This window comes from Diadema antillarum, unplaced genomic scaffold (genome assembly GCF_040938485.1).
Source record: "Diadema antillarum isolate AM-2024a unplaced genomic scaffold, OU_Dant_1.0 seq00000993_RagTag, whole genome shotgun sequence".
NCBI lineage: Eukaryota > Metazoa > Echinodermata > Echinoidea > Diadematoida > Diadematidae > Diadema > Diadema antillarum.
In genome coordinates this window covers 354,827-369,767 of record NW_027271831.1, presented here as the reverse complement: position 1 = coordinate 369,767, position 14,941 = coordinate 354,827, and the positions used below count along the sequence as shown (strand labels likewise).

The 14,941-nt window shown below is 37.5% G+C and overlaps 1 protein-coding gene across 1 annotated transcript; it reads left to right on the top strand.

Moving 5' to 3' along the window:
* Nucleotides 1–696: 696 nt before the first annotated feature.
* On the top strand, nucleotides 697–9,460 carry LOC139742270 (eukaryotic translation initiation factor 2D-like). The gene is made up of 10 exons (XM_071652849.1): nucleotides 697–734; nucleotides 2,173–2,510; nucleotides 2,793–2,907; nucleotides 3,803–3,952; nucleotides 4,489–4,656; nucleotides 5,196–5,285; nucleotides 5,944–6,036; nucleotides 6,512–6,644; nucleotides 7,934–8,108; nucleotides 9,012–9,460. Exons 1-10 carry the CDS (start codon nucleotides 697–699, stop codon nucleotides 9,050–9,052), a joined length of 1,341 nt encoding a protein of 446 aa, XP_071508950.1. The 3' UTR covers nucleotides 9,053–9,460.
* The last annotated feature ends 5,481 nt before the right edge of the window (nucleotides 9,461–14,941 follow it).

Sequence of the window (14,941 nt, the reverse complement as noted above, 5' to 3'; positions counted from 1 at the left end):
CGCTCTGTCTCATTTGAATTTGCAATATCATTCACTAGTAATGACAGACAGACGTAAGTCTCACATGAAATCTTTTGAGACTACAGAAAGAAGAAGTCAAAATGTTTGATCTCTATTTCTTGTATTCTTGCAGTCGTCTGAATTTGTAATACTAGTATCATGCCCCGGTAAATGACAGACAGACTTATGTCTCTCATTAAACCTTTTGAGACTACAAAAAAAAAGGGGGGAAATATTTTATTCTTTATTTCTTGTATTCTTGCAGTCGTCTGAATTTGCAATATCATACCCCGGTAAATGACAGACAGATATAAGTCTCTCATGAAATCTTTTGAGACTATAAAAAGAAGAAGTCAAAATATTTCATTCTTTATTTCTTGTATTCTTGCAGTCGTCTGAATTTGCATTATCAAGGATCGGTAAATGACAGACAGACGTAAGTCTCTCATTAAATCTTTTGAGACCACAAAAAGAGAAAGTCAAAATGTTTAATATAGCTTGCTTCCTTTATTTCTTGTATTCTTGCAGTCGTTTGCTAATGCACAGTACTGTTAGTTTATTACTTCATATCTTCTTAACCTGAAAATTCAACGAGATTGAAGCTTCATAACGTTTTGTTTCTTTTTTTTTCCCGCCATTGCTAATTATAGTCTACACACTGTGGAAGTGTCCAAATCTCTTACCCTGCTTCACTACATGGCCACCTGTCTTAGAGAAACTGAGAGGAGGAGCAGGTAATGAATACTGTCTTCTCATACTGTCATAGTTGATGTAGCTGCCACTGCTTCCAGACTTGTGTATCTAATTTCATGTTTTATATTTCGTTACCATGGAAACCTCAAAGCCAACGGCCATAGGAAAATTCTGGTGTATGAAACACGCAGTATTGTGTTTTCGCGTAGTTTTGAGGGTTGATTTCTGCATCGGTATTTGAATACTCGCGCTATTCAAAACAGGGCTTACCAGTGTTGATTTAAAAGACCAGCTTTATGCACGAATATGTCTAAGTTAACTTTTGGGACTGCAGAAAAAAACGCCTCAAAAAACATGATGTTGTGATATTATGCTGTAGTAAAAATCCAATATGTAATGTTAGTCTGTTGTGAAGAGACTGATAGCAATATATATTCACTGAAAACTTTTTGTTTAACGAGAAGCACCAAGGCTGTGCTCATATTTCGATGTCTGATTGTGAACAAAGTGAATATAAAGGCAGGTGTTAAAAATATAAACTGTCTGCATCACTATTTCCTAGCTCTGATGCTGCCTGGAGTTGATGTACCACCAGAGGGCCTTCCACAAGTTGAAAAATCGCAGCTATGCGCCGTGAATCTGGTGGGTAACCTTACACCTGTCGCCATCGGAACTGCGGCTATGTCGTCCTCTGACATGGCGAGCGTAACGAAGGGAAAAGCAGTTATCATATTACACTGCCTCGGAGATTATCTGTGGTCTGTATTTCTGTCATATTTAACTACTATTCACCGACTTGAAAGGAATGGTATATAGGGTTGTGCCATTGGATGCCTCAGAAACAAAATGAATAGGAATAGAATATCATTGTAAAGTTAAAAGACAGACATTGGGTCAGAAATAGGGATAGAATCATGGCTTATATAATTGTTTTGATATACAGAACCTAGAATTTAAGAATAAGAAATCGACAATTAAAAAACTTAAAGCTAGACTGGTTTACCTTCTTTGTGGTATGCACATAGCGAAAAATCAATGACACATTTCAGAGAATGTCGACGAACCTCAAACATGGTTGTGATTTTTGGTGAGGAGAAAGCCTTGTATATACGTATAGTTGACCGTCTTCGGAAAATCGAGACCGTCAAATTCTCTTCGATATAAAAGCGGTACCTCGTAGGCGAGCTCGTTATAACGGGGTTTCCCCGTATATATTGAATTTTGATGACCTAATCACTGCACATTATTTAGTTATGGAAAATGAAATTGTGGTGTGAATCTCTCATTCCATTTTTCATATAAATGATCATAATATTTTTTCCGATATCTGTCGAAGCAATTCTACTATGTTTCATTAGACTTAGATAGGATCTATGTATAGTCTGCAGGTGGTAAGCAATCGATTGGTAAAAATTTGTGTGAAAGAGGACAGAATTAAGGTTGAAAGTGAACTTACATCCAAATTTCATCTGCATCAAGGGAAGCTGGCGATAAGTCGGTGCCTCCACAGATCAATCCGAAAGTCATAAACCAGTTCGGAGCAGAGACGAATGGTGAAAATGATACAAATGGAATCATAGGCGGGGACAACCAGACAGAAAGCGAGCAGAGAACAACGACAGAGGGTGCAGAAACGAGAGGACCAGATTGTGGAGAAATCAGGAGAAATGGAGAAGTCAAGGAAAATGGCGTGGCTGAGGAGATGTCTTCCATGTTGGTTCCTTGCAGCAATGGAGCCGTCGGAGGATTTGAAGAGAGGGCCCTAGGAGAGGAGGAGGAGGAGGAGGAGGGGGAGAACTATGGGCTGTCTCCGACTGGTGAGTGCATCTGTGTGTGAATTTTTCCGATGATATATTTTTAAAGTAATTTTAAGCCTGCAATTTGAAGCGGGCGTCGTAGAAAACATCACCTTGTAGTATGCGTGCGTGCGTGTGTGTGTGTGTGTGTGTGTGTAGGGGGTGGGGTGGGTGTGTGGGAGTTGAAACTGGGAGAGATTCATGTAATCCATTGGGCATGCTTTTGAATTTTTTGTCTGTCAGTAAGCCACCCTTTTTCTTAACCTCTAATAATCGTATTTCTTCATATATTTTCATATCCAGACATGGACCAGCTCTTATACCAGTGTTTCTTACACAGCCTGAAGGAGAAAGTGAAGCTGTCAGACTTGCCCCTACTTACCAGCTCCTTCTACCGGAACTATATCTTACCATGCTGGTGAGTTGCGTACCCCTCATTTCAGTACGAATGACATCAATATGATATTAGAGAGAGTGTATATCAATTGATTGTTGACAATTTGTAGCGTGATGAATAACTGTGCCAGTATATGGAAAAAAAAAACCAACGAAACGCTCTGAGCAAATATGCTTAGCGACAAACAGATGTCCTTTGCAATGAATCTAAAATGTTTTTTCTTCCAATTTGTAGACTTGATTATACAACATTTCAGGTCTCCGGTACACTATACAATAGGTTAATGGAAGCATGATTTTACATTCAAGGTTGATGAAATGTATCGGTTGTTCAAATTAGATGGTGACAAAATGCTGTTAAGGCGAAAGAACAACTATTTCGGCATTGGTGTTTCTTTGATTTGATTTGATTTGATTTGATTTGATTTATTCAATTCATTCCTGTATTATCATTGTACATGAACACACATGTACATGTATATCTATATACATACATTGCTGGAGTCATACATATTATACATAAACATCAGTTGTTAACAAAATATCATTTTTTCTTCATTGCCTTTACACAATGTACAGCAGAAACGTATCAGCAATACAACCGTACAATGAACAATACATGGAATGCTATCCTAAAAGCCCGAGGAAATCTGTGAAGAATTTATTATGATAGTGGATTATCTATTGTACAGTAGGTTGTTGTTGTTTTTTTTTTTTTTACGGTTTGGAAATTTTTGGAATTTGACTGTTTTTGGAATAGTAAATTAAGCACTATACAAGAATACTCTCATACACAAAATTGTGAACGGGTGAAGTTCACTGACACTGAAATTAGCAAAGTGCAAGCCATGAATGCTGCACAGGTTTCCACTTTAACAAAACTCTCACGAAGTCAAAGTTCTCCCAAACTCTGTCAGTCCAAAGGGCAAAACGCTGGACATCAAGAAGTCAAACTACAAGAAGGTGTCCACGTTTCTCGAGGCGATGCAGGAAAAGGGATTCTTGGATATTGAGAATGCCACAAGCGGTGTTGACAACGTCACTGCCATTTACAGAAACCACGATGAGTAAGTCTCTTTGTGTTTTGTTTTACCGGACATATACGTAGAATACTTCGATAGATCCGGAGCAGACTAACCTTATCACCAAAATAGTGTGTTGCTCAGTCTTTGATTGATGGTACAATGTATGAACTACAGTGCACTCCCGTTATAACAAAAAAGCATATAAAGATATTCCGGTTACAACAAAGTAAAAATTCAGGCCGCAACATTATCCGCTCAATGTTTTTATTGTTTTTATGTTCGGCAGCGGCGCACCAGAAGTAGGCCTACGCACCATGCACCTAAGGATGCTGGTCAGTTTCGAATATTGGCTAAGTGCGATAAGAACAATGGTCAAAATGTCAATGAGTTACACTGAAATAAAATATCTTCACTCATAAATTGCGATTGGCGACATATCGTTTGGCGTTAACCTTGTTGAGTAAACTATTTGCATGCGAGTAGAGTGCACTGAGACATTTTTATCTGTTTATTTTTTTTTTAAGATAAAGGATTAATTTCGTCGGCATGCTAATATTCCAATTAATCATTCCATGCAGTATCAAATCACTTGTGCCTACTGAGAACTGGAGCGAGACTCCAGAATCCGCGGCAGGATCTTCGAAGCAGACTCTGGGTAGCAAGGCTCCGGAAGGACCGCCCGAGTTCCGGATGTGGTACCGCGTCACTGCAAACGTAGCACCTATGCTTCAGTCCAGCGGGTTCCAGTGAGTCCGCAATGAGTGAATTTGGCCTCTGATCATGTAGTGGGTTTTTAATGAACTAACCAATCAAAAGCTACTGGTGTTAGACCCATCTTCCCAGTAGGTTGCCCACATCTACACGTTCTAATGATTTATCGTTCTTATTGCTCTATTTTTTAAAGTTCTTCATCATGTCAATCATCACCCATACACCCTCTCGTTTGATATACATGTATCATTATTAATAGCAATAATAATATGTTATTACTGGTAGAGAAGTTGACATCAAAAGTTGAACAGGATATCATGCCAGACTTTGTTTTCACTTTTGGTTTACTTATTTGATTTTTCATCATTTTGATATGGGATAAGATCAATATATGTGAATGAATTTAGGCTATATATGGCACAATATAATACATGATTATATACGTGTGGGCAGCTGAGGCAGCTAGCTACTCACAGGATGAACTTTATATTCAAAGCATTAAAAAGTCTGAAGGCAAGTCTATAATCTCTTCTCTTCACATTATTTTCTCCGATGATTATGATTGATGTGCAAGGAAGGGTACGTGGATGACGGACAAAGAAGTGCGGGATGCAGTGACAAACTACGTCAAGAATAAGAGTCTGGTTGACCAAGAGAATAAGGGGTAAGTATCAAATTCAGAAACTGCTATATATTTGCATACGTGAGAGAACTGTAATCAAAATTCTGATGCGCAGTATACTGCTCTTAGTTCTACCTGGTATGAGATTGGTTTAGTATAAAACAAAAACTCTTGGAAACTTGTGCGTTATAAAAGCGCATCCAAAAGAGCTTCCTTTATCATGATTGTGTGGTTTCTCTTGATGGGTGCGTGTGTATATATATACTCTGACCGATATGTATATGTGTTGCTCTGTTTAAGGTGAATGAAATGGCTTACCCGTCTCAGATGATGGGTGAGATCATGGTGTCTTTGACATAGTCTACCTAGAGCATAATCTAGGAATATATCTCACTCTGTAGGCCCTACATAGAAAATGTGTTGGCCTAATTTGTAACTGTGATGCACACATCAAAAGTAAATGAGTATCATTATGACAGGTATAAACAATTTTCCACAAGGATGAATTTCTAAAAGTTATATGACATCGATTTGTATATAGGCCTATTTTTCCCAGTCACGTTTCACATTTTTTTTCTCATTTCACTGAAATATTGGTCAGTGCTGTAGCTAGTTGTGCAAGCTGCCACCAATAAAAAAAAAGATACTGCGTGAGTAAAATTTCCTTCAAATTACAGCTATGTTTTGACTTCCTATCTAGTCAAGTCATCCTGGATGAAATCCTCAAGAATGCCATCATCGACGAGTCAGAGGGGAGTGTCCCTCTCCTGAAATGGAAACAGCTATTTACAAGGTAAGAGCTATCATGAACTATAATCAGTAAATCTATAGTCAACTGCACTTACATAACTATGATTTGGAGTAGCGACGAATCACGTCCTCTGCGGGACGCTTCATCAGATCGACTGGTCTTTGGCGGCAAGGCAAAAGCTGTTCTTTCAAATGCAGATGCTTTTGAGGGTGCATACACGATTGAAAATGTATACTTGATTGGGAAATTGAAAATATATTTCATAATGTACAGAGCAAATTGCGGATTAGCAAACGTGTGACATCACGAAAATGTCAAAGTTTGTTTGCTTGACCACAATTATTTATTGAACTTCGACAAAATCATTACCTTCCGAGTAGTTTTGATCGGAATTTTTCACACTTCCACTGTCCTGTCCTGTTCCGATTATGTTTTTACTTTTGATTCACACGGACTGATCTACAGGATCGACTCAGTTTAAAGCATGCATCCATCTCTTCATCTTATAATTAAGCAGATTCCTTCACAAGATGAACGCCGGATACCAGACTGTCTACCCCGGTCTGCCTACCAGCAGCAGCCCGCGCATTCACGAGGGGCAAGTCCAACCTATTAAACTGAAGGTGAAGACCAAGGCTGGCAGGAAATGGGTGAGGCATTTTGGAATGTTGCCGACAATTGCTGTTGTCATTTTAGTCTGGACCAGTCAGAGGCTATATAAACTTTTGTTCACCGTTCGACCAATGCTGTTAATGATCTTATTTCCAGTTTGCTGATGAATCCGAATCTGGGATCTTGCAATGACTGATGAAAAAATCCAAGCAGATACGAAGCGGAACGCACAGACACGCATTATGTTTTGTGTTATCATGCCGTCCGGCTCTGTCCCTCGGACAAGAAATCAACCCCCCCCCCCCCAACTTACACACACATCGCTCAAGTGGTCATCTGTACCGCATGCGGGTTCCCAATTTGAACACGTATGATTTTTTTTTCTGGCGTTTGGTGGCCATTTATAGTTATTGTTTCTACGTCATGCGTGGCTAATCCTGATGATGTAGAAGAGGGGAGAAAGATGCCATACGGAGGAGGAAAAAAAAAACTTCTTTCTTCATCAATAACAATATTTACAGATTATGTTCTAGTTCGATATGTTGGTGTATCGTGTCTATTTGTTTGCGTTTATATACATTTTCCATGCTTGTAATGTGCATGATGTGTGTGCGTGTTTTCATTTAATTTTCATTGCGTAATATCCTACCAGGTATTTTTTGTTTTCAGTGACATCACCGTATTTTGTCAGTGAATGATGTTTATATATCATTTTTTGATAAACAAACTTCAATTTCATTTTCGAATTATAGTGAACATTTGAAATAACGAACCTTTTTTAAAACGAACCTTATTTTGTATTCGGATTAACGAACCTTATTTCATTTTCGGTTTGACAAACCTTCCGAATAACAAACCTTTATTTTCGGATCGGCAAACCTGAGGAAAAATACATACCTTCGGTAAAATGTACCTTCGGAATAACGAACCCTACTCCTCTTCGGATCAACGAACATTCGGAATAACGAACTGTGACCGAATACCCTTACAAGAAAACTGGCGGGATGTGTTACGCAGACCTATCGGGGATCTCTCATTATTATGACTATATAGCAATATTCAGCAGACGGCATCACGTGGTACCGCATGAAGAAAAATACTAGCACCTGACATGCGCGTTTATCTCTCTCTCTCTCTCTCTCTCTCTCTCTTTCTTTATACATCTCGATATCTATATATCTATCTACATATCTATCTACCTATGTATGTACCTATATACCTATCAATTTGTCTCTTCCTCTATCTATCGATATCTATATCTATCAATCTACGATTTTTGTCTGTCTGTCCTCCTGTGTGTGTGTGTCTCTCTCTCTCTTCCAAACAGATAACAATGATCAGCAATCTACAACAGTTCAACGTGGATCCAAACGAATTTGCCCACCGCCTGAAGATCAAGGTAAAGGCCAGCACCACGGTAAAGGAGAGCGAGAATGCCAAGGAAGGACTACGAGTCACTGTGCAGGGCAACCAAATCAAGTTTCTCAAGCATTTCTTAACAGGTGTGTAAAATTTGTTGTGACACTTTTTTCCCTCTTGTTTGGTATTCCTAAGATTGGAGGCCAGAGGCGGGGTAAGGGGATGGTAAGGATATATGACGTCATGTGTTTCTTGTATGATCTGTCGGCTGTTATGTAATTGAGGTAGCTATATATGAGTGAGGTTTATCAGTTCAAAGACTATATAGTGCAACTATCTTCTTCACCGTCCTAATTGTTGTAATCTGTCTCGCATTCATTGCGGGTAGATCATTGTATTTTCTAAAGTGATATTATATTCATCCTTTGATCCTCATACATGTACATTGTCTTTTCTTTTCTATGACTCGTTTCGGTTTGAGTCCTATTCTAGACTTGGGGTACTTGCTTCAAAAAGCAGTTATACTTTCTTTGATGTGCATAGGATAAGTGTGTAATTCCAAATTTCTTTTGATCATATAAAATAAGGATGGTATGATTGTGACGCCATGTAAGTATTTTCTTTACAGAATATCAGATTATTACAGCCTCCAAGACGATTTTGTTTTTGCTCGTATTTGGTTGTGTGCTTGTTTGTCCGTATTACTGGAAAAGTTATGAACAAATCTTAATGAAAGTAAAACGGGTCCAGTATGGTAAAGGGAACGTGTGATTTGTTTTTGATGGTGATCTGAATCACGACCCAGATCCAGGATTTTTGAAAGGCTACTGTTTACGCAGATCTTTTGATTAGTGACGCGTTAGCCTTGACCGAGGTGTGCTTTTCTAACTGCTGATCAGTTAATTCAGAATATTAATCCCAGCTTTCTTCCAGCTTTCCGTTTTATAAAATCTGTCAAAGGCATGAAGGAAATGGTGACTATCAACTTCTGTCTCGTAATCTGTACCTGTGTCTCTGCTTCTTTACTGTTCGTTTTATTCCATTAGCTCAATACAAGATCCCCACGAGGTACATCGAAGAATTGTAGCATCCGCACAAGCTTCAGAAGACAAAGACAAGAATTAATGATATGAAGTATTGTCCTCGCGGTTATGCAGATTCACCGATCATAATTACGCATTTCAGCTATATAGTCCCCAAGTCATCCAATATAGTAGCTATGATATGTATGTATCTATAGTCATGTCTCAACGCTATATAGCTAGCATTACACTGTAAAAACATCGGTGTTAGATTTAACACCATGGGTGTTAAATCTAACACCAATCAAACTTCAATAGAGGACCACACCCACATGTGTATAGAAAATGTATTGTGACGGTGTTAAAAAGTGTTCACCTGGCACTTCGTGGTGTTAATTTGACACTGTGGCTGGAGATATTTTTGACACTGCGCTAGAGTTAATTCAATAATGACACCGCATGGTGTTGATTTCATATTGGTGGTGTTCATTTCAATGGTATACACCCGTCCAGCTTCAATTAGGGGACCACACCAACTGGTGTTACTGTGGTGTAAATGTACTTACACATTTTTTTCAAAAATCAAGTACTTTATCGGAAAATTCTTTATCGTCTTGTTGAAGTTCAAAATTAACAAGAAGTGCAGTAACTAAGAAACTATTAAAAAAACAATTTTAAATTTTGAAATGACACCAGGAGGTGTTAATCTAACACCATGAATGAGCACCGGAAATTTAACACCAGCCTGGTGTTTCATATCTAACACCGGACCTTTTGCAGTGTATGATCATCAGACGATGATGAGGAAAGACTTGTTTTTGTTTTTGTCTTGTGTTTTTAATTCTCTTTCATATATGCTGTAAATGAGATACTAGTATAAACTTGGCTGTACACGTTGATGCAACAGAAATTAAGGAAATAAAACCCGCACTGACAAATCATGTGGAAGGTATAATACACTGTGGTGAATTTCTGTTTGCAGTATAATATTTACCAGATAAAACTTGATCCTTTCACGTGTGTGGCAACTTGAAGTTGCTGGAATAGATTTCGAGGAATAAGACAGTTTGGAATTAATTCATATACACATTGGTACAAATTACCTTTTTGTTTTAGTTGGTTAAACACTTCACTCGTTTTCAAATCGACTTAATGCATAATCTTGTCCGATGTAACAATTTATGTTCAAACAAAGATTGTCTTGCGATGACCAAGCGACAATGGTCCGTGAATTATCACATGGGGGAAGCGTCCATTTATTTTTTTTTTTTGTGCATTGATTTTATTGACAATTTTTTTTCTGTTGAAATTGCAAAATACAAGGCTTGCATGGATATGCTGTAAATATGCCCGAACCATTTATAAAGATTACATGAATAATTATTAAGATACCACAAATGCTGATCTATAAGTAAATTTAAAAGCCAACATGCATGTTGGTACAAATGGCTTATATTTATTATCACTATTAATCATTATTGTTTTGTGTTTTGTTTTTTGCTTATGCACAATGTATATTTCTGCAATCAGCTTTTTATGGTCAATGCTAATTATGCAAGGTATATATAGCGCGCTGGAGAAGTAGACATTTACGAAGGTTGAATAGCTGTCAGAGGTGGTATATCGACTAGGCATGCCCTGCTTTAACGAGAAGTGATGTTGTAGGTACATTTGCGATGTATAGGTAAAGTGAACTATTGTTGTAACGAATACGCTTATAATGAAACTCTCTTTACAACGCAACGAAGTAAAGATTCGGATACTAAAGTTATTATCTACGTATACCTGTATAGTTTATTGTTCGGCTATGACAACTTCTGGATGTAATGAAAGAAAACTGCCAGTCCTAAGGGCTAATCTTTAAAGGCCTATCAGGATTCGCCTATAAATAAATAATTATTGTGACCCACTGTGAATCTTAAGATTCGGGTGGTAAAGTTATTATCTACATGATACATAGTTAAACTGTTAGGCTATGACAAGTTTTCAAAATAACGAAAGAAAACTTGCCAGTCCACAGAAATTTGTTATACCAGGCCTAACGGGATTCACATGTACATTTGTAACCGACGTTAATACAATACACATGCAGCATGCAATCATTTGCTCAGTCCGAGGGGCAGGGTGTTTTTCCTCTTACTGTATGCTGGGGATGACACGATTGAACAGCTCTGCTTTAACTAGACCCACTGGGACTCAAACCAGAGCATTTTGACTGCAAGGTGAATGCACTTCTGAGTCTGACTCGGCCACCTTACTGCCCTATTCACCATTGCATGTCCACATGACTTCCCTCTTCTGAAGTAGAAGGATTTCAGTCATAGCTTGCTGCTCTCCCTGACCGTCCCCAAATTGACGCAGTGTGAAAACAAGGTTTGATAACTAAAAGTGATGAACTACCATCATAATGCAACAGACATAGTTGTACAGCGCTGCAGTCAAGGGCAACATCAGAATAATAAGTGTGTCCAAAGATGCTATTTTTTACATAATATATGCAAAAGCCATATCTTTAAATGAACCTTCACATAAAGAAGTGTAGGGCCTATGCGGAAGACATACAGTCTAAAAACGAGGCAGTTAATCAATATCTTAAATGTTGTCAATATTCCATCCTTTTGTATGTTAGATTTAACACTCAAAATTTTTTATTTACCGTGGATTTTCTGAAATGATGGTTCAACATTTTTTAGTATTAAACGTAACATTATAACAAAAGGTTTGAGGAGGGACATTTAAAATGTTGATTTACCGTTTCATCTTTTAATGTACAAGTGACGTGCAACCAATTTTTAATAAAACTAAAATGGATACCATGTTGTATACCATACCACTGCCGCCTGGCAGTAAAGATTGCCTGTTTATTTCCTTCAAGTGGTCACCCGTATTATCATATTATACACATTACATGTTCAACAGTAGCATTGCTCATTGAGTGTTGTCATTCAATGATGAGAATCAATACAAAATGAATAGTAAGATATCTGACAAGATTTGTGTAACAAGGTATAAATGTCCATAGGTTTAGGTCCTCGTTATAACGAGGTTTCCTTGTACTACACTGCATTGCTAGTGATTGGAATTTGTGCATGTGCACGTTTTGTGACGAATATTTCAATGCAAATAATATAATCAATGAAAATCAAATAAGATATTCAAGAGATTATATCTGTAGGCTATTGTGTGTGTCTAACTCTTCTTGCTTACGCAGGGGCGGATCCAGGAATTCTGTAAAGGGGGGGGGGGGGGCGTGACTAATATTTCTGGTGCCACTTCCGGGTTTCATTTCAATTTTTTTCTTTTTCTTTTTTGTTTTTAACGAAAAATAAAGGAGGGCGTGCGCCGGTTGCGCCCCCTCTGGATCCGCCACTGCTTATGTCATCTTGTTATGAGAGATGGAGGGGGAGGGATAGAAGAAGAGAAAGATGATATGGATAATACGGTGCTTTAATAGCACACATCACTGCATTGTGTCTCTATGTGCATGCCTTAAGAACACCCCCCCCCCAAAAAAAAAAAATAAAAATAAATAAATAATATAATATAATAAAAAGAAATAAAAATACAAAAATAAATAAATAAATAAATAAACAAATAAATAAAATTAAAAAAAAATAAAAAAAGACAGAAAGATGTAGTTAAATGCAAACACGCGATCAACTCATTTAAGATGTTTTTGAAATAGATGTCTTTCTAGTACGGTTTTAAACTTTTAAGTCGTGGCCGAGTCCACTGTGTAGGATGAAATAGAGTTCCATTGTAGATGGGCATCATGAGCAAGAAATCGCTGTCAATATCACTATCACAGAACAATGCTAAAGATCTTTCTGAGTCTATCTGAAGTTGCAGGAGGGGGGACATACTGTACTTAAGATTCACCGAGATATTCTGGAGCCACTGGATGGAGACACTCGCAAACTATTATGGTAGTCTAGATAACATGTCACAAGAGCTTGTACAAGCTTCTCATTGTTTTTGTTTTTTTTATATAACTCTAAGAACTGAAGAACTTTCAAAAAAATCACACAGAGCTATAGAAGTTCCACATTTGTTCTGTTCCCAACCACGTTCTGATCAAATATCACACACAGGTCTCTGGCGGTTGTGGTGCGCACAACTAGTGTACATGTTCACGCTTCATCAAACTTCACAACTAAAATGGTATTCCTCAGTGGAATCGAGATGAAATTTGTAAGTTGGGGGGGGTGAAGTTTTTTTTTTTTTTTCAATCATTCAATTTGAGACTGTTTTGGATTGAGCACTGCTTAACCTCCCTCTCACAGTGTTCAACTTGATACATTGCATCACGACGGTTTCATGGTCTAAACGAAACACATCTGTGTATCTTCAGCACTAACACATCACTGACATTCCATTAGACCAAATCACATCACCTAGAGCAGAATAATGGCTACGTGGTAAACAGCATCAGGCCAACCTCGACCACCAAATCTTGAGGGAACATTCAACACCAATATTTGGTACATGAACTAATCATTCACACCAATAAGTTACTACTCTCTGTTGTTTGTGCCTAGGAAGAAATAAGAAAGTCAAAAATATAGAAATAGGGAAGAGGATGGGTATATTGAATTTTGAAGATGAGAGAGGAGAAAAAAAAGTGTGAGGTCATAGTATACTATAAATGAGATAATAGTTCATAGCAAAGCATATAAAATCAGTTGAGGGATAAGAGTGTAATACTACTACATGTAGCTTGAGAAAGATAGGAGAGAGAGATTGTGAATAGACAGATACAGTGCACTCCCGTTATAACTAACACGGTTATGAAGAAACTTTATTACAACAAAGCAAACATTCAAATTCATGAAATTCTTCCGTCGAGATATTTGTCAATCAGTTGCAAAGTGAACCTTCCGGTCCCAAAGTGATTACCAGTACCAGGTACTGTATATCCATGTAGTATCTTCGTATACTTGTTCCGTTCAATACAATGAAAGAAAACTGTCAGTCCAGCTGGAATTTGTTATAATGGGAGTCACCTGTATTTGAGCTCTTGGAACGCCACTTACAAAGCATGAACAAAGGAGCCATTTACATTGTTCTTTCTTGATGTAGCTTGTAAATCTTTATTTCACACGAATGAGATGGACGGACTAATCCTGTAGTATGAAAAACAGGACACTTTTCCTGCTAAATCCAGTTTAGAAAAGGCAGTACTGAAAATTATATACAATGTAGAAACCCTTGCAGTACACAATGATTGCTTAAATTCAACTTGCTCTTACATGATGCAATTCTTGAAGAATGAATTCACTTGACCTTTAAAGGGCAATTCCTGACCACTTGAATGAAAGAGTAAAATTTAATCCGCACATCACTGAAAATTTGATCGAAATGGTATAAAAAACAGACAGATTAAGAAATTGAGAAGTTTCAATGATTTTTGCGAAACAGTTCTTGAACAGTCAACATGAATATGTAAATGAGTACAATGATGATGTCATTGTCTCACAAGTTGTCGGAATTGCCCTTTATGGTAATCGCGCATCAACAGTCTAAATGAGGGTTTTGATTCTTGTAGACTTGTGTACCTGCTCCATAATGCATGTACAGTGTACATGTACTTACAAAAATGTATTACAAGTTCATGTAAATTGTGTGGACACCAGTTTTAACTGTTGCACATGAATAAGAAAATAATCATCTTCAATGGAATGATACTTGTAAGAAATAATGCATGAAAGACTCTTATTTTGTTCAAATATTACCCTATCTTGAGAGTTTGAAAGCACTGTATTTTGATATGTACACAAGATTAGGTATTATGCATCTATGTGTATTTACACGAGAGATGATAAATATCTATTAGAGAATGTGAATTCTGAATATATGGTTTAAAAAAAAAAGAAAAATACAAATACATCACATGGTCAACAAGCACAATGACGCATGCAATAATGCAGCTACTGTTCACAAACACTATACTTACA

Excerpts from the sequence above, each read along its gene's own strand:
- LOC139742270 (XM_071652849.1), top strand. The coding sequence starts at position 697 with ATGGCCACCTGTCTTAGAGAAACTGAGAGGAGGAGCAG. Across the intron at positions 2,511-2,792 it reads CTATGGGCTGTCTCCGACTG|ACATGGACCAGCTCTTATAC; the intron begins GTGAGTGCATCT and ends TTTCATATCCAG. Across the intron at positions 8,109-9,011 it reads TCTCAAGCATTTCTTAACAG|CTCAATACAAGATCCCCACG; the intron begins GTGTGTAAAATT and ends TTATTCCATTAG.